Source organism: Belonocnema kinseyi, chromosome 2, assembly GCF_010883055.1.
Source record: "Belonocnema kinseyi isolate 2016_QV_RU_SX_M_011 chromosome 2, B_treatae_v1, whole genome shotgun sequence".
NCBI classification, from domain to species: domain Eukaryota; kingdom Metazoa; phylum Arthropoda; class Insecta; order Hymenoptera; family Cynipidae; genus Belonocnema; species Belonocnema kinseyi.
Window position 1 is genome coordinate 123,743,987 of NC_046658.1, and position 27,739 is coordinate 123,771,725.

At 28.3% G+C, this 27,739-nt stretch overlaps 2 protein-coding genes across 2 annotated transcripts in view; one reads left to right on the forward strand and one right to left on the reverse strand.

Annotated features, from left to right (window-relative positions):
• The window catches only part of LOC117167269, a gene marked incomplete at its 3' end in the record, with an annotated part of 25,810 nt that extends 14,040 nt beyond the window's left edge, over positions 1–11,770 (reverse strand). The window contains exons 1-9 of the mRNA XM_033352075.1: positions 11,483–11,770; positions 11,205–11,400; positions 10,916–11,081; positions 7,627–7,784; positions 7,393–7,548; positions 4,210–4,370; positions 1,075–1,424; positions 757–868; positions 567–696 (exon numbers count right to left, since the gene is read on the reverse strand). Coding sequence (XP_033207966.1) covers positions 567–696; positions 757–868; positions 1,075–1,424; positions 4,210–4,370; positions 7,393–7,548; positions 7,627–7,784; positions 10,916–11,081; positions 11,205–11,400; positions 11,483–11,522 — 1,469 coding nt within the window. The remainder of the gene's footprint in view (positions 1–566; positions 697–756; positions 869–1,074; positions 1,425–4,209; positions 4,371–7,392; positions 7,549–7,626; positions 7,785–10,915; positions 11,082–11,204; positions 11,401–11,482) is intronic.
• Positions 11,771–15,147: 3,377 nt separating this feature from the next.
• Positions 15,148–27,739, forward strand: part of LOC117182971 — a gene marked incomplete at its 3' end in the record, with an annotated part of 26,369 nt that continues 13,777 nt past the window's right edge. Inside the window, exons 1-4 of the mRNA XM_033376097.1 lie at positions 15,148–15,238; positions 20,290–20,476; positions 21,937–22,199; positions 22,566–22,736. Coding sequence (XP_033231988.1) covers positions 15,202–15,238; positions 20,290–20,476; positions 21,937–22,199; positions 22,566–22,736 — 658 coding nt within the window. The remainder of the gene's footprint in view (positions 15,239–20,289; positions 20,477–21,936; positions 22,200–22,565; positions 22,737–27,739) is intronic.

Sequence of the window (27,739 nt, forward strand, 5' to 3'; positions counted from 1 at the left end):
TATAGAGCTCCAAGGAGATTATGTTGAAAAATAAAAAAAAATTTACCCAAAAAAAATTGTTTTTATACTTCATTCTAAGGACTTACTGAACTACCCTCGTATATACAAAGCATCTTTAAATCAAAAGTATAAAATAAAATTCCTTTTATTTTAAACTTATTACTTTTGTCAAAAGACGTTCTGTATATAATAGTACGTTAATTTTTTATAACCGCTAATAACCGCTAAAAATTAAACTCTATTTTCAAAAAATGTTGAATTTTCTTGCAGGGCAATAAAGGGGAAAACTACTGTAGGGCCTATGTGGATCTTACATGAGGCTTATAGCTGGGCACCGCCGGGGCCAGCTCAAAATTTCCACACGGGTTCCCTCTATTAAATGCCTTATAGAAACTTATACAAATGGACAAAAGGATATATAGAACCATATAGAGCCGTATAGAATTGATAAATTTTCTATATGCCTCTATATGGTTCTATATATCCTTTTGTCCGTTTCTATAAGAGATTCAATGGAGGGTTGTTAAAGTTAAACTTCAAATCCGAAATATCCCAAAATTACTCACGCGAGAATTGGTTTTATATTCTTGAATGGCCATGTTGTGTCAAGAACGATCGTGAGGTCGACGAATGGTCTACTAAAATCATTATAACGATCTGTGTCCGCACACGAAAGATCGTCATTCAACTCAGAAGCTGGAAATGCAATTGGACTGATTAAATCATTTTTATTTAATTTTTTTTTAATTTACCTACCCAAGTGAGGCATCACTTGATCAGCAGCTTCTTTGCAACTTTTCTCTAGTATGGTAATATCATCATATGATCCTTTCCCTATGTCCTGTAAAACTTTACTCGCTATGATGGTCTGAAATTAAAAATTTTATTGTAAGGGATCTCAATTTATATACATATTTTAATGAACCAGGATGGAAGCAAGTCAGGAAAACCTTGAAATCAGGGAAAAATGAGGAAATTTTGAAAATTAAGTTTTGCGGCTACCTTGTTAACACAAGTAAAAATCTCAGCGAAATGTTTGAGTAAAAATAAAAAATACATCGAATGTAATATTACCTGTTCTTCCAAAGTTTGTGTTGGTGAGACTTTTGTGAAAAGATCCCTGCGATTGCAAGCTCGATTTGACGAACTAAATACTCCTCGAGGACTGTAGTACATGTCCAGAATTTGGGAGAGACGTAAATAACCATTGGTCATTTCGTACCATGAACGAAGTTCGTGTGCAATAATTAAACCATCAATGCCGGCTCGTAATTCTGCTTGAGTTAATTCAAGTTTGTCTTTTGCACTAAGGAAGTACCATTTCGGCAAGTTCGTCGAGTTCCATTTTCCATCCACGCCAATTACAAAACGTTCGTTAGGTTGTTTGTAAGGTAATTGCAACAATGCCACTTCCGCCAAATCCCCTGTTTAGAATGTTTTTACTTTAATTATTTAATTTTTTATTAAAATATAGATAGTTATACGTTGCGTTATCTTTGAGATCTTTTGAAATATTTAGAAAAGAGTTGTAAATTTTTTAATAATGGAAATTTGGAAAATCTTTGCAATCTTTTAAACCTTCTGAAATAGTTTGATTTGTTTGGCATCCTTGTTAAATCTACACTTTTAAAATGTTTGTAATTCTACAAAACTTCTACAATACAGGAGTAAGGTAAAATTGCAAACATGGTATTGGAATCACCAAACTGAAATACATGTATTGTAAGTGTGGTAAATCGTGAAGTCAATGTCCAGCATTTCTATACATGCATTAGAGCGTTTGTGAAACGAAAACTGTTCAGAATCAATTCACGGAATTCAAGGAATTAATGGCAATCAGGGACTTAATGGAATTCAAGGAATTCACGAAATTCATGGACTTCCATTCATGAAAAACACGGAATTTTCAGAATTCGTGGAAATTAAGGAATTCAAGAAATATATGGAATTCAAGGAATTTGCGGAATTTATTAAATTCACGCAATTCGCACAATTCATGCAATGGAAGGAATTGACGGAATTTATCAAATTCACAGATTTCATGGAATCCGCGAGATTCACGAAATTCAAGGAATTTATGAAAATCACGGAATTTGCGGTATTCATGAAATTAAAAGAATTCGCGCAATTCATGGAATTAAAGGAATTCTTTAAATTTATGGAATTTATGAAATTCGTGGAGTTAAATAAATTAAATAAATTCAGGGAATTCAAGGAATTGAAGAAGTTCAAGGAATTCAAGGAATTCATGGAATTTAAGAAATTCAAGGAATTCATGTAATTCGAAGAATTAAAAGTGTTCATGGAACTAAAGGAACTAATAGAATTCACTGAATTTATGGAATTCATGGACTTCATGGAATTTAAGGAGTTAACGAAATTTATGAAATTTGCGGAATTCAATGATTTCAAGAAATTCACGGAATCAAAAGGATTCACAAAATTCAAGGAATTCACGAAATTCGTGAAACTTTCGTAATTCACCGAGTCAAAATAAGTTCACGGAATTCAAGAAATTTACGGAAATCGTAGATGTCCATGAATTTCATGCATTCCGTGAATTCCTCAAAGTCCGTTAATTTCATGAATTCCTGAAATCTGTGAATTTCATGCACTTCTGAATTCTGTAAATTTCACGAATTCCGTGAATTTCATGAATTCCGTAAATTATATGAATTCATCGTACTCCCTGAACCACGTAAATTCCGTAAATCCATGAATTCCGTGTTTTTCTAAAAATTTCTTGAATTTCATGAATGGCATGAACTCCGTAAATTACATGAAGTCTAAAAATTCCGTATTTTTCTTGAATTTCTCGAATTTTATGAATTCCTTGAATTTAATCAATTATTTTAATTCCGTGAATTCCGTAAATTTCATGAATGCTTTGATTTTCGTGAATTCCTTGAATATCATGCATTCCGTGAATTTCATGAGGTCCGCAAATTCCATGAAATCCGTTAATTCCGGGCGTTATATAAATTACGTGAATTCCGTAAATTCTGTGAATTTCACTAATTCCTTAAATTCAACATTACCTCACGTTTCGGAAATAAACTTCCAATACATGTAGTGAAAGTTTCGAACATAAAAATATTTAACAGTGTATGTAAATGTTTTGAAATCATTGAAACTTGTACAACATTTACGAGCTCTTTTTTAAACTTCTAAAATCGCTACGAAATGTTTTGAAATCTTTTAAAATAATTAAAATCATTGTGAAATCTTTGTATAATCTTTGAAATCTTTTAAAATATTTTTAAATCTCTAAATTTTTTAAATCTTTGTGAAATATTTTGAAATGTTTTGAAATCTTTCCGAATCCTTTGAAATTGCTGTGTAATCATTTAAATCTTCTGAAATATTTTGAAAAGATTTTGAAATCTTATGAAATCTTTGAAATTTCTGAATTTTTGAAATCTTCGCAACCTTCTGAAATATTTTGAACTATTTTGAAATCAATGTAGTCAACTCAAGAAATCTTTCTGAAATATTTTTAATCGATTCGAAATCTTTCTGAAATATTTTTAATCGATTCGAAATCTTTAAAATATTCTGAAAAATGTTTCAATCTTTTAAAATGATTGAAATTTCTAATATCTTTCAAATCTTTTTAAATCATTGAAATTTGTAAAATTTCTAAATTGTTTTCGAAACCTTTGAAACACTAATATATTTTGAAATCTATTACAATGTTTTGAAATCGTTGAAACTTGTGAAATCTTTGAAATCTGTCAAATATTTTTTAATCATTGAATTTGTTTGCATTTTTGCCAAATCTTTAAAACCTTATCAAATATTTTAATATATTTTAAAATGCTAAGAACTCTTTAAAATCAAAGAAATATTTTTAAAAAATGTTAATCTTTTGAACTCTTTAAAATCATTACAGTCTTTTTGAAATATTTTAAATATCTTTGAAATCTTTTTAAATCTTTGTGAAATATTCAAAATTTTTTTTTATCTTTAAAATCTCCTGAAATCCTTAAATCTGGTTTACAATCAAACATATTATATACATATTTAATACATATTAATCAAATTATTAGTAAGACTAATCAATTTCAGACACTGAATTATAATCTTATCTCAAGATTTTGAGAAAATGGAAGCAGATCGCTAGCTTGAACCTTTTTATGTAAATCTACTTGAAACGGCTTTATTTTACTTATTTAAATTTTGAAACAATTAAGATAAAATGAAAATTACCAGCTAATGTAGCAAACCACTTGTTGTTCAGCCTTGCAGAATTTTCATAGAAAGCTCTATTTATATTCTTGCCCGTCAAAAGATTACCGATTTCAATAGATTGTGGTTCCATTGCAGCTGCTATTGCTGCAAGAACCGTTCCTGCTGCAACAGATCCCCATCTGAAAAATTAAAAAGTGTTAGGATTGGATCGAGGAAATGAATAATTGGAAAATTTAAATCGTCCTCTCAATCGATTCAGTATTATAATTTCACAATATAAACTTTCTCAAGTTCATTAACTTTTGCAATTTAAATAAATAGTGTCTCATAAATTAAAAATAATAAGGTTAATTAAATAATATGTAAATAAAATAAAATAAAGCTAATGTTTTTATAATTATTACAAAAGGAAATTTAATGTGATTGTACCCATTCAAGTTAATATAATTATCAGAGAGAATTATAATATTTATAAATATTCAAAATTCAAAAATGAGTAGAAATTTGTTTTCTTCGATTTTTCGTGCTCCCCCACCCTCTCCTCCTAAAGTCGTTCAAATCCAAACAAAAATAAATGATTAAAAAAAAAATATATATATATATAGTGGTTTCGCAATTCCCATGAACTTTAAAACGAATTTCTTATAAGAAAAAGTATAAATATAGAGTACGAATCAATAATTATTTTAATTATAATAATAATTTAATTTAATAATAATTACTTTTGAAAATTCACCACCATCAATTTTATTTTATAGTGTCACAAAAACCCGTAGGAGTTGATATTAATTTTCTCTTAGACCACAGTATTAAATCTTTGTGAAATCATTGAAATGGTATGAAAACTTTTAAGTTTTTTGAAATATTTGTCAAGCTTTTGAAACCTTTATGAGTTACTTTTAAAGTCTTCTGAAATCTTTGTAGTCATTCTAAAATCTTTGTGAAATCATTGTAAAATCAGTGAAATTTTTCGATACCTTTATGAAATAATTCGAATCTTTGTGAAATTTTCGAAATATTAGTGAAATTCTTGGGAAATCATTAAAATATTTGTCAAATCTTGGAGAAATCATTTAAATCTCTGTGAAATCTTTGTGACTTCTCTGCAAAATTATTCGTTAATTTTGGATCCTTTGAAATCTTTGTGGAATGGTCGCGAAATCATTGGAATATATTTTAATAATTTGAAATCTTTTTGAAATCTGCGAAGTCATTAAATGATGTGTGAAATCTTTGTAAAATCTTTAAGAAATCATTTAAGTGTGTGAAAGCTTGTGAAATATTCATGAAACATTTGTGAAAATATTGAAATCTTTGTAATGTCTTTTGAAATCTCAGTAAGCTTACTAGAATTTTTGAAATATTTGAAATTGCTGTGTACACTTTTTAAGTTATTGAAATATTTGTGAAATCTTTGTGAAATCTTTGTGAAATATTTTGAAATGTTTGAAATCTTTTTGAACCTTGATAAAGTTGTTTACAATCTTTGTTATCTTTCTAAAAGTTTTGAAATCTTTGAAATTTACATGAACACTTTTTAAATTAATAATTTCAGAAATCAATACCTTTGTGAATTCCTTTGAAATCTTTTTAATATTTATCAAATATTTTGAAACATTTGAAATCTTTGTTAAATCTATCTAAAGGCTTTTGAAATATTTGAAATGTTTGTAATCTTTTTGAAATCTTTGTGAAATCATTAAAATCTTTTAAATCCTTTGAAATATTTCGAAAATTTTCGCGAACTGTTTGAAATCTTTTTAATCTTTCTGAATTTTTGAAATCTTTGAATTTTTCATGTACAGTTTTTAAATTATTAAAATATTTGTGAAATAATTATGACATTTTTGTGATATCTTTCATAAGTCAGTGAAATCTTTGTGAAGTCTTTTGATATCTTTTGAATATTTCTAAAATCTTTTTTCCTTTGGAAATCTTTGTGAAATCATTAAAACCTTTTAAATCCTTTTAAATATTTTGAAAATGTTAAGAAACTATTTAAAATTTTTGTAAACTTTCCGAAAGTTTTTAAATCTTAGAAATTTTCATCAATACTTTTTAAATTATTAAAATATTTGTGAAATCTTTGTGAAGTCTTTCAGAATTCATTGAAATCTTTGTAAAGTATTTTAAAATATTTGTAATATTTCTAGTACCTTTCCTTAAATCCTTTTAAAAACTTGGCGAAACCTTTGTGAAGTCTTTTGAAATGTTTGAAATCTTTCAAATATTTTTGAAATCTTTGTGAAATCATTAATATCTTTTCAAACTTTGGAAGTATTTTAAAAAGGTTTGCGAACCACTTGAAATATTTGTAAATTCTTTTGAAATATTTTAAATCTTTTTGAAGTGTTTGAAATCTTTGAAAATAACATGGAAACTTTTTAAATTATTAAAATATTTGTGAAATCTTTGTGAAATCTTTCAGAAATCTTTTACAACTCATTGAAATCTCTGTGAAGTCTTTTGAAATCTTTTTAATATTTCTAACATCTTTCTTAAATCGTTCTGAAAATTTTCTGAAACCATTAAAATTGTTTGAAACCTTTGAAATCTTGGTGAAACTTTGTGAAGTGTTTTGAAATGTTTGAAATCTTTGTAATCTTTTTGAAATCATTAAAATCTTTTCAAACCTTGGAAGTAATTTAAAAAGATTTGCGAACTACATGAAATCTTTGTAAATTCTTTTGAAATATTTTGAATCTTTTTGAAGGGTTTAAAATCTTTGAAAATAACATGGAAACTTTTTAATTTATTAAAATATTTATTAAAACTTTGTGAAATCTTGCACAAATCATTGGAATCTTTGTAAAGTCTTGTAAAATCTTTTTGATATTACTAAAATCTTTCTTAAATCCTTCTAATTTTTTTCTGAAATAATTAAAATTGTTTGAAACCTTCGAAATCTTTGTGAAATATTTGTGAAGTCTTTTGAAATGTTTGAAATGTTTGTAATCTTTCTAAAATCTTTGCTGTAAGATGATTAAAATATTATGGAACCTTTACAAAATTTTTGCAATTTTTTCGAAATCACTGAATTATGTATGAATTCTTTTGAAATCGCTGTGAAATTATTGAAATGTTTAAAATCCTTGTGAAGTATTTGAAGCCTTTGTGAAATCAGTTGAAACTTATTTATTCTTTTGAAGTCAATTAGCCGAACCCTAGTATTTTTACATTAAATCTTTAAAAATAGTATACCTGGTTTTGATGACTCCTGATTCAACAGGACAATTGCTGAGAGGTACATTTTCCAAATTTGCACGGGCAGGATGGTTCGGTGGAAGTTCCGGATAAAAGGAATTAGGATCGACTTCACTTTCTGCTTCTCTTTGCTTGCTGCTTGATAGTTTCTCTCTGAAAAGAAAGATATTTTTAATTTTTACATTTTTAGTTCATAACAAAATATTTTATTTAACATGGACTGGTACCCACATTTGCTGAGCGGAAAGTATTTCAACATCTTCATTCAAGCCGCCACTAATGCTTCTTGGAAGTCGATATGCGTTATCTAATCCTCTATTACAAATTGAATCTTCGCCATCTCGTCTATATTGTTCTATGGTACTCGATAACATAAAATGTAAAGAGCACTGGAAAAAAAATTTATTAGAAAAACTACATTGGATTAGTGATAAATTAAACATTTGATTAGCAGACTTCATACTCTTTCCCATATTCCCCTCTTTTCCCCTTTTTTAAAACAAATTCCTCTTTTCCTCCTGTTTTAAAGAAACTTCCCTCTTTTTGCGTTTTTTTGCCTAATTGCAAACTGAATTAACAGAAACCAATAAGAAAATCCAACTATTCTTTGTTAAAAGTTAATTCTTTTTAAATGAAAAGTCTACTATTATATTTTTGGTTCAGAATCAATTACTTTTGGTTAAAAATTCGACTGTTTGGTTAAAGATTGAACAATTTTGTTAGAAATTAGTTGGTTTATTTGATTGAAAATGACTTTTTCGGCTAAAAATGTAATTATTCTATTTTTTGTCGAAAAATTGTCGTTTTTAGTTGAAAATTCAACTGTTACATTTTTCATTCATAATTAATTTTTTCGGTAGAAAATTCAAGTACTTGGTTGAAACCTGAACTACTTAGTTAAACAATAATTTTTTATCAAAGAGTAAATTAATCTGCTGAAATTAGTTTTTTATTGGATGGAAATTAATTTTTTAACTGAAAATTTACCTATTTAACTATTTTGATAGAAAATTAATATTCATGATTTAAAGTTTAACTACTTGTTTGAAATGTGGACTACTTTGTGAAAGATTAATTTTATTTGGTTGAAATATTAATCTTTTTATAGAAAATTCAACTATTAAAGTTTTTATTGAGAATTCATATTTCTTCAAATATTTTGAAGTATTAATTTTTTTAAATTTAACTAATTAATTTTTTATTGAGATTCATTTTTGTATTGAAAATTCGACTAGTTTGTTAAATCTAGAACTACTATTCGATTGGTTAGAAATTGATTGTTTTTAGTTGAAGATTGGTCTTTCTTAATTGAAAATTACTAAATATCGTTAAAATTCGTGTTGAAAATTCACCTATTTGTTTGAAAATTCAAATACTGGGTTGAAAGTCGAGATACTTTCTTAAAAATTCGTGTTATGTTTGAAGATTGAACTATTTCGTTACAAATTATCCTTTTTATGTTTGAAAATTAATTTATTCAATTCAAAATTAACATTTATCATTTTTGTTTAAAAAGTGATAGTTTTTAGTGGAAAATTTAACTAATAAGTTTTTAATTAAGAATTCATCTTTTTTGGTTCAAAATTCCACGAATTAGTTGAAACTTATAATACTTTATTAAACATTCATTTTATTGGTTGCAGATTGGACTATTTTCTTGAAAATTCGTTATTTTTTGTTTGAAAATTTTTTTTTTAATGAAAATTTAACTTTCTCATTATTGATTAAACATTTACCGGTTTTACTTTAAAATTCAACAATTTGGTAAAAAATTGATGTATTTTCTTGTCAATTCGTATTTTTTAGTAGAAAATAGATCTTCTTGATTGAAAAGAAAACTACTTCCTTGAAAGTTGCACCACTTTGTTAGAAATTCTTTTTATTATTTAAAGACACCCATTTCTTCGATGGAAAATGTAACTATTTTGTTGAAAATTGATCGTTTTCGATTGAAAATTCAACAGTTCGGGTCAAAATTGATGTATTTTGTTGTAAATTCGTATTTTTTGGTAGAAAATTGATCTTCTTTATTGATTTAACTACTTTCATAAAAGTTAAAGTACTTTGTTAAAATTTTATTTGGTTCGTTAGAGATCCATCTCTGTTATTGAAAAGTTAACTATTTTGTTGAAAACTAGTCTTTCTGGTTTGAAAGTTCATCGATTTTCGTGGAGTTTTTGTTTCTTTGTTAAAAACTGCAACTATTTGTTTAAAAATTAGCCTACTTTAGTTGAGGATTGAACTATTTTGTTAGAAATTCGTCTGTTTTGGTCGAATTCAACTGTTTTTTATTTGAAATTGTAATATTTATTACATGAAATTTTTACTATAAAATTTTTTCGTTAAGAATTTACCGTTTTGGTCAAATTTGATTTTTTATTAAAAATTAAAAATTAATTATGTTAAAAAATTAACAATTCATTTTATTTTTTGAAGATTTATCATTTTAATTATAAATTTAACTTTTTTTAAATTTAAATATTTTATTGGAAATTCGTTTCTTAGGGAACAATGTTTTTTTTTGCGAAATATTTTACTTTTCCATTTTTGGGGAACATTTTTTTTTTAGTTTAAAACCGTATTTGTTGAAGATGCATACTTTTTGGTAAAAAATTAATCTTCTACATCAAAAATTCATCTCTTTTAAGAACTCATAATTTTATATAGATAAAAATTCAACTATTCGGTTGAAAATGCCACTGTTTGTGCTTGAAGAATAATATTTTTGTTTTAAAAATTCGACTATTTTGTCGAAAACTCATCTTTTCATTTTAAAAATCAACCTTCTTTTGAAAAATTTCTCTTTTTGCCTTAAAGATTAGTGGTTGAAGGTAACCATTTCTGGGTTAAAAAATTTGTCTTTTCAGTTTAAAAATTAAACTCTTTAAATAAAAAAGTTTTTTTACAAATTCTTTACAAATTCTTTCAAATACAATTTCTTTTTTCTTTTTACTTTTGCTAAAAAGTTCATCTATTAGGTTGTAGGTGCAGCTGTTTGCATTAAAATTAATTTTGTTTGTTTGTTTGAAATTCAATAATTCAATGGAAAAATAATCTTTCACGATTGAAAATTCATCTTTTCGGGTTATAAAGTCAATTCGTTTCTAAAATATTCATTTAATCACTTCTAGTAGAAATTTAAAGTATTTTCTTGAGATTTAGGTACTTTTTCATTAATTTCTTTCAAAATAATTTATATCTCTATTTCGAAAAAGTTCACCCTTCTTCCCTGTTTTTAAAGCAGTTTCGCTTGCAAAGTCCAGATCAGTAATAAATGATTGCAATTTTTTTAGTATACACCATAAACCCGATTCAGCAACAGTGTCGGCAGCTACAAAAAGCCTTGTTACTAAATCAAGGGAATCGAAACATAAAAAGTCTGTAAATGTCGCAACCGTCTATCGCTCTGCGCGCTGAGAAACTGCGTGATCAAGCAAATCTAGCAATTACTAAACCGGGGATTAGGAAATCGGGATTCTGGTGTAATTTCATAAATTTATATAAAATTGTATCTGCTTACTCTTTCAATGATAGAAATACTATCATTGGGAAATCTGTGAGCATTTCCCGGTATGGTACCCAGAATTTGCTTGAATCGTTTAACTTTGTAACCATCTGGCGCATAAGGAAAAATTCCATTTCCGGGTATGGCCAGTGGATCAAATACAATGCCGTCTTGTCTAAACCTATAGATTACAAAATAATTTTATTATTAAAAAAAATGTTATCATTAAATTTTCAGTTATAAATTAAAAATAAATATCTCGGATCAGGAATCCGCGCCTCTGAATTATTCTTCTGTTATTTACCTGTGTAAAAGTGCGACAGACAACACTCTTAGGTCCATATCAAGACCCTCCGTATTTTCAATTTTTCGTATAATTTCAATCAGACTAATCGTATTATGAGGCAATCTATTATCTCGGGTTAAAATGTAAGTGGTGTTATAGCATTCAAGAAGTGAAGGTGTCATACTTGAAAATGCATTTTCTGGTCCAAGGATAACTAAAATTAATATTTTAAAATGAATTTCTGAAATTAAGAAATACTCACTTGACGTATTAATGAAACAATAATTTCTTCTTACCCACTAAACTAAAAACAATTGCACACAAAATCGAATACATTGTTATTTTGGAATGAAGAATGACCCAATTTGTTTTCTTACTCGTATCACTCTGTCACAAATGAATCACCACTTTTTAATTAACAACGTTGTTTTATCATGGCGCGTTTAGGCAAACTTCACATTAATTTATTAGAAATTATTTATAGTTTCAGATAGACTTTAGAAAACCATACATTTAAAAAAAATTCAGAGTAAAGATTTCAATAAGTTTTTTAGAATGACTGGGCGCTGAGAAAGCATTTACCACACCTTTCGACGGACACTCAAAAACACAGAATACCTATCGTGAGATAAGATACCTTATCTCATGAGTAACGTATATTCCTCACCTATATTTCGAGAGAGGGAAATTTTAAATAAGGCCTTTTAATTCCCTATTATTATATACAGATTTAATTATTTTAGGTTAAACGTTAATTAATGAGTGACTTAAATTTTCTTCTTTCAAGAAATTTGATTTATTTTCAATTAATTTTATTATTTTAATGCGTTTCAACAATGTTGTCACACCTAAGTGTATGACTAGTGATAATATTTTAGTTAAGCCTGATTATTGTAAACTTACGTGATTCGATATTTTTTTTATTTTTCCACACTTAATACTCTTTTCCCTATTTCACTCTTCCTCCTTTTTCAAAGAATTCATCTTTTTTCCGTTTTCAGGAAACTTCTCATCCCCCCCCCCCTGTTCTTGTTTTTCTCTTTTAAATGCGAAGTTCATTAATAGTTAAATATAGTTAATTATATTTTTCTCGTATTTTTGGCTCTTTTGGTTAAAAATTAAACTATTTTGTTAAAAAGTCATCTTATTTGATTCATCATCTATTTAGATAGATAATTCGTCATATTAATTTTTGAAAATTCATCTTTGTTGTTGTTATATAATTGTTATTTTTAGCTTGAAAATTCAACTATATGTTTAAAAACTCAACTATTCGCTTAAAAGTTCAACTATTTTTTTTTAATTCATCCAATTAATGGGAAATTAATCTTCTTTGGTACAGAATGAACATGTTTGATTGAAAATTGTACTACTTGGTCGAAATTTTTTTTAATTCAACTATTTAATTAATTAATTAATTAACTATTTAACTAACAATGTTATTCAACTATTTAACAGTGGTAACATTGTTTTTCTTTCTTGACTGAAAAATATTTTTGGTTGAAAATTCTTTCGGGAAATAAAATTATACTTCTTTTTAAAAATTTGGTGTTTCTGGTAGAAAATTAATCTTCTTTGTATGAATTGATCTATTTGAGTGAATTTTCAACTACTTGGTTAAAATTGATCTACTTTTTAAAAATGCATTGATTGGCTGCAAATTGATTTCTTTGGTTGAAAATTCAACTGCTTGGTTAAAAGTCGAACTAGTTTGGGAAAAATTTAATATTTTGGTTGAATATTTAGCTGTAATTCTACAAATTTGTTTTTTGTAGGTTGATAATGAATTTTTTTAACTGAAAATTTAATTATTCCATTTTGGGTATAAAATTATTCTTTTTTAGTCACAAATTTATATTTGTTGTTAAAATGCGTCTTTTTGGAAGAAAATTTATCTTAGTTGAAAACTGACCTTTTTAGTTGAAAATTTATCATTTTTCTGAAAATTCATTTTTTCTTGGTTAAAAATTAATTTTTCGAAACTAAAAATTTATTTATTCCTTTTTGGGTTTAAAGTTGATCTTTTTTGGTTTAAAATTTATATTTGTTGTTAAAAATGCGTCTCTTTGTACAAAATTAATGTGAGTTGTAAATTGACATTTTTGGTTGAAAATTCAACAACTTTGTTGAAACTTAAACTATTTTTATTTAATTAAATTTTTTGGTCGAAGATTCATCGCTTCAGTTAAAAATTTATTTATGTTACTAAAACTTCGTTTTTTCTTAGTTAAAAATAATTTTTTGTCTGAAAATGAAATTAATTAAATTTTGGTTAAAAATGGATCTTTCTTGGTTCAAAATTGACCTTTTTGGTTGAAAATTCAACAAATTTGTGGAAAGTTAAAATTTAATTAATCCATTTTTGGTAAAAATCATGTATGTTTTTAAAAATTCGCCCTTTTGATTAAAAAATAATCTTCTTGGTTTCAATTCATTAATTTATTTAAAGATTCAAATAATTTGTTGAAAATTCCACTTTTTTTTTGAAAATTCAAATTTTTTGTTGAAAGTTAAACTATTTGGTTAAAAATGTATTTTTTTTGTTTAAAAATTAATCTTGGTCGAAAAATTACCGCTTTGCATGAAAATTCAACGACTTGATTGAAACTTAAACTACTTTGGTAAAAATTCATTTTTTAGCTAAAAATGTATTCTTTTGGTTGAAGATTTATCTCTCTGGTAGGGAATTTAACTAGTTTGTTAACAATTTGTTTTTTCTTGGCTGAAAATTAATTATTATTTAACTGAAAATTGAAATTTGCCATGTTTTGTTTAAAATGTATCTTTTTAGGTTAAAAACTCACGTATATTGCTAAAAATTCGTCTTTTTGGTAGAAAATTAATTTTGGGTTGAAAATGCACCATTTTAGTTGAGAATTCATCTACGTTGTTGAAGGTTAAACTACTTGGTTAAAAATTCACTTTTTTGGTTAAAGTTCAACCAGTTGGAATTTAATTTTTTTAACTAAAAATTTAAATAATCAATTTTTCGTTAAAAATTAATGTTTTTGGTTAAAAATTCATGTATGCTGTTAAAATGCTGTCTTGTTAGTAGAAAATTAATCTTCTGTGCTAAAATTCACCTATTCAATTTTATTTTGGTTTAAGATTGATCTCTTTGGTAGAAAATTCATTTTTTAACTGTAGAAACCATTCCATTTTTGTGGATCGTTTTTGGTTGAAAATGCATGTCATCCTATCCCTTCCCCCCCCCCCCCCCCCCCCCCCCCCCTTTGCCTTTTTGGGCTTTGAAGTTTGTTATAGGTGAAAGCCAAACTGTCAATTAAAGACTTAGTTTTGCAAATTAATATTTGATTAGCGTTTTAAATAATGCAATTGAAATTGCTTAAGGAAAATTGAATTTATATTTTTTATGTAATGGTTTTGGCCAGATAAAATGTATTAAACAATTTGATGTTAATTATTTTTTGTCTGCTTGTCTAAAATCAATCTTTTTTTAAAATATTGATTTGTTATTTATAAATTGTGAAAAAATTGCTCTTAAGCTCCGCTGGGATCCGAACCCAGGTCTTTCAGATTGCCGGTCTGATGCTATTATGATGATACTCGGATCCCAGCGGCGCGGCGCTGAGATTAATTTTGTCACAAATAAAAAATAAAAACAATATAAAAAAATGTTAACATTCAATTTAATTTTACATAATGGTTTGAAGATCAGTAATAAATTAAATATAAAAATTAGATCATTAAGTGATTAATTTCTTTAGAAAGAATATTTCCATTCAATAAAAATAGTTTACAGTGAATCACTATTTCCGGCGAGGCAATTATCTTCTTAAACTCAGGTAAATGATGTATTGAACACAGTGTGGTAAATATAGGCCAAATTAGGAGAGGTTGCACCTTTCACAATAGGTTATCTTATCACAAACAGAATGGACCGTTATCTCTCGATCTGGGTACCTTTGGTGTGAGTCATTTTCAAGTACACACAGTAAAAAGTGCTCAGTGTCGTGTGTACTACAATGATTTAAATTTAGTCGGAAGAATTAAAATGAATACGATTTGTTTCCTCCTCTTGACTTTTTATGGTGAGTTCTATTTCATAATCTCAAAAAATCTCTATTTTCTGAATTTTCTTCAAAAGTGTACCAACTTATATTTGTAAATGTATTCTGACATTTTGATTCTGAAATTTCAACAACAGTTGTACTTTGTGCTAGAAAATTGTTTTGGAAGCCCAAATTCCTTGAGTTGTGGAAACCACTTTTGCTTAAAGATATCACAGTTCATCACGGGTTTTTCTTAATTTGACGCAGGGTGCCTTAATTACTCTTCCTTTTAAAAAAAGCTGTTTATTTTTCAACATTTTCTAAATCGATTTTACAGCAAAGCTTATATGATTTGAGGGTGTTGTACATGATTAACAAAATATTTTTATTATAGTGAGAAAGTTCCAGAAAAACTCAAAATGTATGAAACCATTTTTTTCATTTACTTAAAATTCTTTCAAATTAGCAGATTTTTTCTGATAAACAACATTTGTTTCGCCGCGTCTGAGATAATCCGAATGAATTTTAATATTTTTGGATATTTAAAAAAAATATATTTTTTCAAGGTATTTCCGGATGAATTATTATTTAGTTTTTAAGTTCGATATATACAAGCACAAATTGCTTTATTGTTAAATAACATTCAAACTGGTATTTTTACATTAAATCAAAAATAAACATTTTTCTATATCTTCATTGCATTATTTACATTTAAATAAAACTTACTATATATCTTTAACGTGTGCTTTTTCTATTAAAAATTTGTGCTTCTATTTACATTTTTATCTTGTAATTTGAAAAAAATTCCCTTCAAAATTGGACATTTTAGAGGTTTTCAAGTCTTGGGCTATTCGAGAATAACGACTTGAAAACCTTTTTTGGTTCAAAGTTCAATTAATCAGTTGAAAATGAAACAGCTTTGTTAAAAATCGACTTTTTTAGTTAATTCATCATTTTAGTTGCAAAACTTTTTTGTTGTTCAAAATTGAATAATTTCGTTGGAATTTTTGTTGTTTTTAGTTAATTTTTTAAAATTAAAATTTAATCGTTAAATATGTTTGATTGAACATTAGGGTATACGTTTTTGTAAATTTTATTCAGAATCGCTATTATTAACTGGATCGTATTGAAACTCAATATTTATTTTCACAATTAGCCATGTCTGATAGGGACTCAAAAAAACCCATAGGAAAAAAATTGCTTTTTGAGTTTTTCGTGTTAATTTTTTTTGCAATTTTTTCTTAGAATAGAGTTAGAAAGTCAAAAATAATTGTTTTAACATTTTATTATGATTGTTCATAATATTAAATTTGAATAATCCTAGAAAGTTGCGGTTCTTTCTGAAATTTTCAACTATTTGTCTTCCCTAGGCGGAAATATTATATATGTATATGTTTATACATAGTGTGAAGTAGTATATATTATATTCATTTTTGCTATCAAAGACATGAACATTATATATAAAACTTGAGACTATCAACATACAAACTGTATATAATTTTTCTGCCTTAGACTTTTCACTTAAACTGAATTAATAATTAATTTAAATCAGCAAAAATAAGTGTATCAAGAAATTATTATTGTTTATAATTATCTCATTCTATAATAATGTGAGATAGTTGCGGTTTCTTTTGAAATTCTTAATTTGTTACCCACTTTTCACATAGTAAATTAGTGAATAATGCAAGTTCACAAACATAGTTGTTTAAACAATTTATTATTAAGTTATAACTATCTCTTCATAGATAAGTGCCAAAAAGTTGAGGGTTTTTCTGAAATATTAAACTTTTTTTAATTTTTTACTTAGTAAGGTAATACTTCATGTAACTTAACAAAAATACTTATTTAAACAATTGATTATTATTCAAAACTATCTTCTCCTATAGTAATTCTAGAAAGTTGCGGGGTTTTTTTCTGAAATTTTCAGCTTTTCTTTAACTTTTTAGTTCGGAACAAGTAATAAATATTAATATTAATATTAAGTTACAGAAAAAACTCATCAGCAAGTATATTAAGAAGTATGTATTTATATTCAATATGATCCATATAAAAAGTTTTAAAAATATTCAAAAAGACAAAGAAAAGTGAAAGATTTCAGTAAAAACCGTAACTTTCTAGTGCTTATCTAAGAGAAGACAGTTATAAACAATTATAAATTGTTTAAACAACTGTTTTTGGTAATTGGCATTAATTATTACCTCAATAAGTGAAAAGTGGACAAAATGCAACAAATTTCAGGATATATGAAGATAGCTTATTTAAAATTTTGAAAATTTCAGAAAAAACCTCAACTATCTAGTATGAATATACCATAAGACAGTTATTAATAATAATAATTTGTTTCAATAGTTATTTTTGCTAAATTGAGTTAAATATAAATTTTATCCAAATAAAAACTGGTCAAAAAGTTAAAAATTTTAGAATTTCCTATTCTAAGAAAAAATTGCTAAAAACAATAATAAATTGCTTAAAACAATGTATGTAAACATCTAATTATCATTATCGAGTAGTATTTTATGTATTAGAAACAATTTTCATTAAAATAACCGTTCGTTTCTTACTTCTTGGTTTTTGTTTGGAACCTTAAGAAACAAACTTTTTGTACTCTTTTGAGTTGTAAATTTAACTATTTGATTAAAATGTCATAGTTTCGGTTGAAGAATTATAATTTACCTAAAAATTCATTTTTTTATTTGAAAATTTAACCGTTTTGTTAAAAATTCGTTTTTTTTTTTTTTTGACAATGAACTTTTTTTTACTACAAATGTTGCTATTCCATTTCTGCTCGAATTTTTTTTTTAGTTGATAATTCAATTATTTGGTGAAAGATGAGGTTTCTTCTATATTTACTGAAAACTCTTTCCTGGCTTAAAAAAACTAAACTTTTTTTCAAAAATAATAATTTTAATTTATGAATTTAAACAATGCAATTCAAATATTAACTAATGGAAATTTTTTCACCTGTTGCAAACATACAACTTTTAAATTATATTTGAAAAGAAAGTTACTTTTGCTCATCAAATAGAAATTTTAATTCTGTTGAATACGTCTGGCTTTAATAAAATAATAAAATTTCACGTTAATAAATCTTACATTATTGTCAGTTTTTATGATGACACAAATGTAAAATTCTTTGTCATTGCCCTAACTGATCTTAGCAACTTTCTTTCCTTCGTTTTTTCAAATTACCCGCCAATCAACAAGAAATACTATTTGAAGTCCAAAACTTGAATAACATTTTTTAAATAAATTTCACCAATTTCACTGAACTGTAAAAAATTTTAATGTGTTTGAAGTATTTGTAAATAAAAAATTAGGGAAACTTCAGCAAATATCAAATACTTGGATTCTATGTTATATTTCTTAAACGGAAAACATTAAATTTTGTATTTCAAAGTGTTAAACCCCTTTGTTTCATTGATAATAATTATTATTAAATTATTGAATATATTATTTAGATGAGATAAATGATATTTCCACCAAAATATTTTGCAATTTTAAATAAAAAATGGTCGAATTCATACCGAAAAAGACAAATTTATAACAAAATAGCTAAATCCTAACAAAAATTATAATTTTTTACTAGTTGCATTTTAAACCAACAAAGTTGTAGTTTTCTCAAAAAGAGATCAATTTTCTAAAAAACAGTTTAATTTTTCAACACAAAAATATCCATTTCTGAAGAAATAGATGAATTTTCTATCAGTAAAATAAATTTTCTACCAGAAAGATGAATTTTCAACGAAGCAGTGACATTGCCAACCAAAGTGATGAATTATTAACTGAAATGATGCATTTTTAATTTAAAAAATTAATTTTAAACAAATTAGTTGAATCGTAGAAAAGAAAGGTTAATTTTCAATCAGAACACAAAACTGAAATTTCCAATAAATATTTCTTTTTTAGGCTTATTTGCTCTTTCGTTTTTTGGCTTAAAAAAAATCATTTTCGAAAGATTCTTCAGGAAATTCAAAAAGGGTTTTGAAGGTTTCAGATATATTGGAAAAGAATAAGTTTTTTACAGGATATTCCAAAATTTGAGAATAAATTCGAGACAGTTTAGAAGATATCTAGGACCTTTAGAAATTTTTAATATAAATATCTTTTACATTGACTCGAAATATTCCTAAAATTTTCAAAATTATTAAAAAATTTTAAAAATTGCCCTTGAAACTTCCAAATTTGTTTCGACGTTTACAGAAATATTTTAAATGTTTGAAATGTTTCATCTCAAGAAAATTCTTTTTATTTTCTTGAAGCCTTTTAAACTTCTTGAAAAGCTTCGAAAATTGTTTCGTAATCTTCAAAAATTCACATTTTGTTTAGAATTTTTGTAAATCTTATCAAATTTCGAATAGAAATCAGTTAAAATTATACTATGCATTTCAACAAATATTTTTTATTATCGTAAAACTTTCCAAAATAGTTTAGAAACTTCAAATTTTGTATTTCCAAAAATTCAAAAATTTACGTTCTTTGAACTTTTTATAATTCTTTCAGTTTTAAATTATATTTGAATCTTTTTGAAACTTCTAAATATCTCTTAAACTTACTCGAATTTCTCATAAAACGTTGTAATCTTACTAATTGAAAAAATGTTGCTTTAAAATTGTCCACATTCTTTTGCGAAAGTTAAGGAAACAATTTAAGATGTTTTAAAATCTTTAGAAAATTTTCCTTAAAATTAGTTTTAAAAACAAAAAATCAGTACAAATTTATTTATCAATTTAAAAAAAATTTTATTATTGGGAAACCTCTCAAAATCTTTGAGAAGCTTCAAAAATTTTATTTCCAAATATTCAAAAATGTTTTCTAGTTTTAATTTAATTTTAAATCTTTTAAAAATTTCTAACTATTGTCTCTTAAACTTGTTCAAATTTTTTATAAAACTTAATACTCTTGCTAAATTAACATTTTTGCTTTAAAATCGTGGTTTTTCTCTTTCGAAATTTTTGGTAATAATTAAAAATGTTTTCAAATCTTTCTCAATTTTCTCATGGACTGACACCATGCGCTTTTTAGAAATAGATAAAAGTTTATTTTTCGGCTTTTATTCAGTCCACATTTATTTAATAATTTAAATTTTTCAGGTGTGTGTACAGTTTTATCGAATACAGCCATACCTTACGATTTGAGAGAATGTTATACAAACAGAACTATTTGGGGTTCTCAGCTCCCAATGAATTTGCGAGTAATTATAGACATTATCCGAAAAGTCGAAAGACATTCGTACTCATCGATGAATATAATAACAATTTCTACTTCCTTATTGCGCAGGTATGTTAATTTAAAAAATTTAAATTACTTGAATATTTCAGGATGTCTACTCGAATGATGATTCAAAATTCTTGGTCATTTAAATGATAGATTTCGAACGATTATTAAAGATTTCATAGATTTCTAAATATTTTAAAAGATTTATGATTTGGAACAGGGAATTTTTGAAAAGAGTTATGATCCTGATTTGAAAAATCAGATGGTTTTTGGTTTTTGCAAAATTCTTGTTCCATGTCAAAAATTATCTGTTCCAACTCAAACAATAATTCTTTAAAGTCCAAATTATAATCGTTTTTTACTAAAATCCCCTGTCCCAACTACAAATTAAATCTCTTTCAAAAAAATCCTTCTTTCAAGTCAGAATTATATTCATTTTCTGGAAAATTTTTATTTGCATTAAAAAGAATGACTAAATTTAAGAAAATTATCATTTGTGAAAAGAAGTTTTTTAAATCTGACGATTTCTGACTTGGATCAGTTTTTATTTATTTTTTAAAATGTGTTTATTCTCTGTCAAAATTGGAAATTATAATTATGGACGAAAATTCTCATTTTCAAGCAAAAATTATATTTATATACTAAATTTTCTATAATAACTCAGAAATGTAGTAACTCCCTTATTATAAAATTTAGAAGGGAGAAGTTTCAAATTCTGAGAAATTTTCATTTGCAAAACAATGAATTTTTAAATAAAAAATTATATTTCGAAAAAGGTATTTTAAAAATCTGACGAATTTTGACTTGGAGCAGGGATTATTTAAAATTTCCTTTTTACAATTCTGAATTAAAATTAAATTTCAAAATTTCTCGTTCGATGTGAACAATTACCTGCTTTAAGATTAAATTAGAATTGTTTACGAAATTTCCTGCTCCAAACACAGAAATATATTCGTTTACAAAATGTTCTATTATATTCAAAAAATATAGTAACTTCCTTTTTCCAAAAATTGAAAGAGAGAAGTTTCAAATAATAATGAATTCTGACTTGGAACATAATTTTTTTTCAATTTCCCTTTGAACCAGAAGTAAAATTCCTTTTCAAAATTTCCGTTCCATGTGGAGAATTCCCCGTTTGAGGACAAATTATTTCAAAAATTATCCTTCCTAATGAAAATTCCTGTTCTAAAGTAAGCCTAAAATAAAAATTATTTCCAAAGTAAGAATTATTATCCTTTGGGGAAATTATTGAACCTAACTGTAAAAATTATATTTCTTTACTGAAATCCCCTATCCCAATTAGATTAATAAGTCTTGTAGAAAACTCCCTGTATCAAAGTCAAAGCAATAATTCTTTACTGAAATCCTTGTCATAAATTTTTGTTTTCACACATTTGCAGAATGTTTTTTCTTCATAAGTTTCCTGCTCGAGTTCAGAATTATAGTAATAAAATATATGAAACCATTTTTAATTTTTTAAACCTGATAAGTATATTCATAATTTTTTATTTATTATACACTAGATTCAAGTTCGATGGGGTCGGTTTCGATGAAAAAGTTATTCCGATTAATGGAATTTTGCCATTTATTGCTGACCAACCACAGAGAGCAAAACAGGAAATTGTGGAAGAATTGATTCCTGGGGATCCAAATAGATTTCCTTCTGATGTTCTCACATTATTAGAACGTTGCACTTTACACCATGCAATTTCAAATACGATCTGGTATCATCAACTTCCAAATGAAGATCATTTTTGCATGTCTGGTCCTATCGAGAAACTGATAGGTAGCTGAATTACATTTTTATTTAATTATAGGGGAAAACTCTACAGTGGATAACGCAGCCTATAGTGGAAAAATGATTAATTAAGAGCACAAATAAAAGAAAAATAATTAATTTTCATTTTGATTTATTAGCACCCATAGTGTTGTAACTTTCAATTAAATTAAATTAATTATTTTCCATACATTATTATTTTTAAATAATGATTATCCTATGTTTGTGACATTATCCGCTGTAGGGAAGTTACTCTTAAATTAAATGTTTAAATTCCTCTTCTTTGAATATTATTTCAAATGAACATTTGTGGATACTAACATTATGGCTATAAATCGAAAATTTCGACAGAAGCTTCATGATCAAATTGCTTAGGTAGAACTTCAATAAAGGGAACGAAAATTTGCCCGAAAGAAAATGGAGTGATTTTAACTCGGTTTGGAACAATTTCTCTCGGAAATGTAATTAGTGCCATTGCTGCATCCCTCGAACCACAAAAAGTAGAACTCAACTTGTTATTTTCGTCGACGAATCAAAAATATTCAGGTATATTTTTATTTTAAAGGAATTACTTTTCTGTCATGATATTAAATTGTATATTTAACCTTAAAGTATGGACGTGATTTCATTTTTGAACTAAATTTATATCTAATTAAATGAGTAATTAAGTTTTTCTTATCTAACTTATACAAGTATATGATGGGACATTAGAATAAGTAATCAATTAATAAGTTTCATTAACTTTTATTATCAATAGTCTTTTACACCAGTGGGAGGAGGAACCCACATGGACGTGGGGTATGGGAGACCGCACGTCCATGTGTCCATACTGATTTGTCACTTTTTGCTTAAATGAGGGATAATCGGGACGTACAATATTTATGGCATGGCCGCGTTCCGTATCAAGGTCAAGTTTGTTTGTGACATTTTGTGTTTCAAATATCTTGAAACAAATTGAAACAGAAGTATAAAATTACGACGCCACCGTGGCCGTGCGGTATCACGAACGCACAGCAAAAAATAAACCTACTAATAACGCAGCCACAAGGAAAGCTAGGGGGAATCTAAATATCAGAACGATGGTGCGGTCCGTAAGACTGTATGATCACACTTCATGATTAATAAGTAGCACCCATTTCTACACAATTAAACTTCATTACCTCGTTCTCGAGATTATAACTTGTAGTACTATTTTGGACTAAGTGAAAGTCACACCTTTAGCGCTATAGGAAGAAAAAGTCACGTGATCCCATCCCTTAACCATAATCCTCATTTATTTTGTGTGTGCGTAAATTTTAACACTTCGTGAGAGTTGAAGCGTACATTTTCGATAATAATCGCGAATTATCGAACGAAAGATGAACAAAAATAGGAAGAGAAAAGTGTTGGAGGAAGGCGACGTATCGCAAAAGATTAAGAGGTTTCATGAGTGTTCTCGGAATTAACCTCCCAGCACCTCGTGGTGACGAGTCTGAGGAAGATTTGCTCCGTAGATTACAAGCTCCGCTCATCAGCAAAAGACAAAATCATGGTAAGTAAAAAATCAGAAAATAAAATAAAAAATAAATTTAAAGAAAGGAAAAAAATGAATTGACATAACCTCGAATTGATGAACTTGCACGAGAGGCAAGTCAAATCAAAAGCTACCTGGTGATCTTGCACGAGAGGCAAGACAAGCCAGTGTTCAATCGATAAGCGTGCACGAGAGGCAATATATAGATAATAAATATATAAATAAATGATAAAGAAAGCAAAACTTATCCTCCTTCCTTTCTTTTATTGTCAGTAGAAGACAACGACCGTGGCACTGCGTCACAGGGGGATTCTGAAAATGAGGAAGCACTCATTATACAGGAAAACGATGAAAATGGGGAAACTGCCATTTTACAAACAAACGAAGAAAACGTCGAATTACACGACGAAATCCTCGAAGCCTTGGGCGACGACCCCGAAAAATGCCTTAGGGCAAAGGTAGTCATCCACTCCAGCTTAATGATGATGTGGATGGCTATCAAAGAAAAAGGCCTCGACCAAGAGCTCGCAGAACAATTTTTGAGAAAGTACCCGGACTCCGGCATATTGGAAACACCAGCCTGCAATGCAGAAATTAAATTACCCTCTCTGAGTCGGGACAAAAGAGAGATGAATATTTCGTGGGATACCAGAAAAGACTAGCTTCCGCGGTAGTCGCCTTAGGTACCGCACTCTCCATTGTTCAATCACCCCAAGGGTGTTTTCGATGTGCGGGAAGTCATCGAGCAGTTTAGTGACGCCGGGAGATTAATGGTGGGACTACATCACCAACTTACGGAAGCCAGGATTGCGTTTATTCAACCAGGCCTTACCAAACCCGTCAAGAATGTCATCAAAGAGAATAAAACTGGGAAATTCCTATTGGGCGAGAAACTGTCCGAGCAGTTCGAAGAGGTGAGGTCGATAGAAATGATTGCCCAAACTCTGAGGAAGCCTCCATGAATAAGTTCAAGACATACAAGTGGCCTACGAGACAGATGAATTTAAACAGGCAAAGCCAGTGCCAAAAAGGCAACAACTGGCACTCACAATCGAGAGGACAAGCGAGACGACAATACTCGAACCGAGTTTACAATTATCACGGACTTCAACCCTACCAGAGCCAAACCAAGAGGGGAACTCCCAACAAGTACTAAATGTAGGTACAGTAGCGGGAAATTTGAAGCGTTTCGTAACACAGTTGCACGAAATTTCAACCGATCGCTTTGTATTGGAGGCCATATCAGGGTTTAAGATCAGTTTTCACCAAAAACCTTTTCAAACAGTTCCTCCTAAAGTTAAAGATCTTTCAACAAAAGGAAGGGCGTCGATAGAAAAAGAGATTGGAAAATTGTTAAAGAAAAAAGCTATTCGCAAATGTGATCCGGTTGAAGGTCAATTTCTTGCTCCGTTCTTCCTGGTAAGAAAGACGGTACAAATCGTTTTATCATTAATTTAAAGGAGTTAAATATGTTTATTACCGCGGAACACTTTAAGCTCGAGGATCTTAGAACAGCGGTAAAAATGTTGACACCCGAAACCTTTATGTGCACGATCGATTTAAAAGATGCGTATTTCTCGGTGCCAATTCACGAAAATTCCAGAAATTATTTGAGATTCAGTTTCGAAGGCCAACTTTTTGAATTCGTAAGTCTCGCCTTCGGACTATCCGTGTGCCTTAACATATTCACAAAAATCATGAAACCTGTTTTATCGAGACTCAGAAAAAAAGGATTTTGTTTCGGTTAATTACTTAGATGATTTCCTTTTGATAGGTAATTCTTACGAAGAATGCGAAAAGAATGTAAAATATACATTAGGAACACTAGAGTCCTTAGGTTTTGTCATGAATTACGAAAAATGCCAATTAGAGCCGCGAAAAGTTTGTAAATTTTTAGGGTTTTTACTGAATTTGAACAAATTAACTGTGGAACTCCGGAGAAAAAAAAGGAAAAAATTAAAAAGTCTTTGCTCAAAGTCAAAAAACAACGAAGCACAAAATTAGAGACTTCGCACAATTGATCGGGAATTTAGTTGCAGCATGCCCCGCTGTAGGATTCGGTTGGGCCCATATAAAAATTTTGGAGAGAGAGAAAATCTTAGCCTTAAATTTGACAAAAGGGGATTACGATTCTATCATGAAAATCCCTTACTCAACTCATGAAGACATAAACTGGTGGCTCAATAATGTAGATTCGACTTATAATCCAATTCTTACCGGGAGTTACGATATGAAAATTTTTACAGATGCATCTACATCCGGTTGGGGGGCCTGGTGTAAAGGGAAAGATGTATTCGGATTGTGGTCGGTCACTCAGAAAAGATGGCACATTGATATACACGAGTTACTTTCGGTGAAATTGGTTTTAGAAGCCTTGGCAAACGGAGAAAGAAGTGGCGAAATATTGTTAAGAATAGATAACACTACCGCAGTGTCTTATGTTAATCGGATGGGGGGCGTAAAGTACAACCATTTCAACATCCTGAGTAGCGAAATTTGGGAATGGGCAGAAAGGCGAAATAATTGGCTATTTGCATCTTATATCCCGACTGCTAAAAATGTAAGAGCTGACCAGTTATCGCGAATCAAAAATATAGATGCAGAATGGGAGATTTCAAACTTAGCCTTTAAGGAAATTGCCGCGAAATTTGGCAATCCAAAGGTCGACTTATTTGCATCGTATTGTAATAAAAAATGTAACAACTTCTTATCGTGGTACCCTGAGAAACAAACCTTGGCAGTCGATGCTTTTACTATTAACTGAACAAACCTTTTTTTCTACGCCTTTCCCCCATTTTCCTAGATTTCCAAACTCTTTAAAAAGTTATTCAGGATAGAGCTCAGGGAATTGTATTATTACCAAACTAGCCCACACAACCCTGGTATCCGATCTTTAAGTCACTGCTTACAAGTGAAATATTGTTCTTCGAGCCAAATAAAAATTTAGTTTCGTCTCCTTTCAGGACAGAACATCCCCTGAGCGCGCGTCTTTCTCTAATATCAGGGATTGTCTCAGGACGGCATTTAGACTGAAAGGTAACCCGGTGGAATAATTAGATTTGATGATTGCATCACTATCCAGCTCAACGTTGAAACAATATGAAGTAGGCTTAAAGCAATAGTGGTGCTTCTGTCAAAAGAAGGGAACCGACCTTTGCGACGCGTAAGTTACAAAAACCTTATGGATTTTCTTTCCGAAAAGTTCAGAGAAGGATCATCGTACAGCTCAGTAAACTGGTTTCGATCAGCCATCTCACTCATTTCGACAGATAAGGCCGGAGAAAACCCGAATGCAATTAGATTAATGAAAGGGATTTATAGAACAGTTCCTCCCAGACCACGATATGATACCGTTTGGGATACGAACGACGTTCCAGAAACTTTAGAGGGTTGGTCCCATCAAAGACACTTACCTTGATTAAGTTGTCACAAAAAACAATTATGTGGTTAGCCCTTTCCACGGCACACCGGATACAAACTTTTACCTTATTAAAAGTCACAAATGTTATTAAGACGCGTTCGGGAATTGCGATAAAAATACCGGAGTTAATCAAAACCTCAGGCTCTGGAAAACCACAGCCCTTACTAGAATTACCTTATATTAAGCAGAAACCAAATATTTATGTTGCATCAACGTTAGAGGTATATATCGCAGCGACCAAAGAATAGCATAATACAGATAGTTTATTCCTAAGTGTACGACGTCCTCATAACGCAGTTGGGGCGCAAACTTTAAGCAAATGGTTAAAATCAGTACTGGTTCAATGTAACATACAGTGTGTCCCATATTTATAGGGCCACCCCATTTTTTAAGGATAATTTTTTTTCTATTGGAACAAACTGCACCAAATTTTTTGAGTGAATAAATGAGTCGAGTTAACGATTTTTCCTAAAATGTAGAGCTCGCAATTCCATTCGTTTATTTATTTGGGCATTTTTTCGAAAAAATCGGTGTCCCAAATTATTAGGGCCACTAAAAAAAAGTTCAATTTTTCCGAAAGAATTCAATTTATTCAACAAAATACGTACATATAAA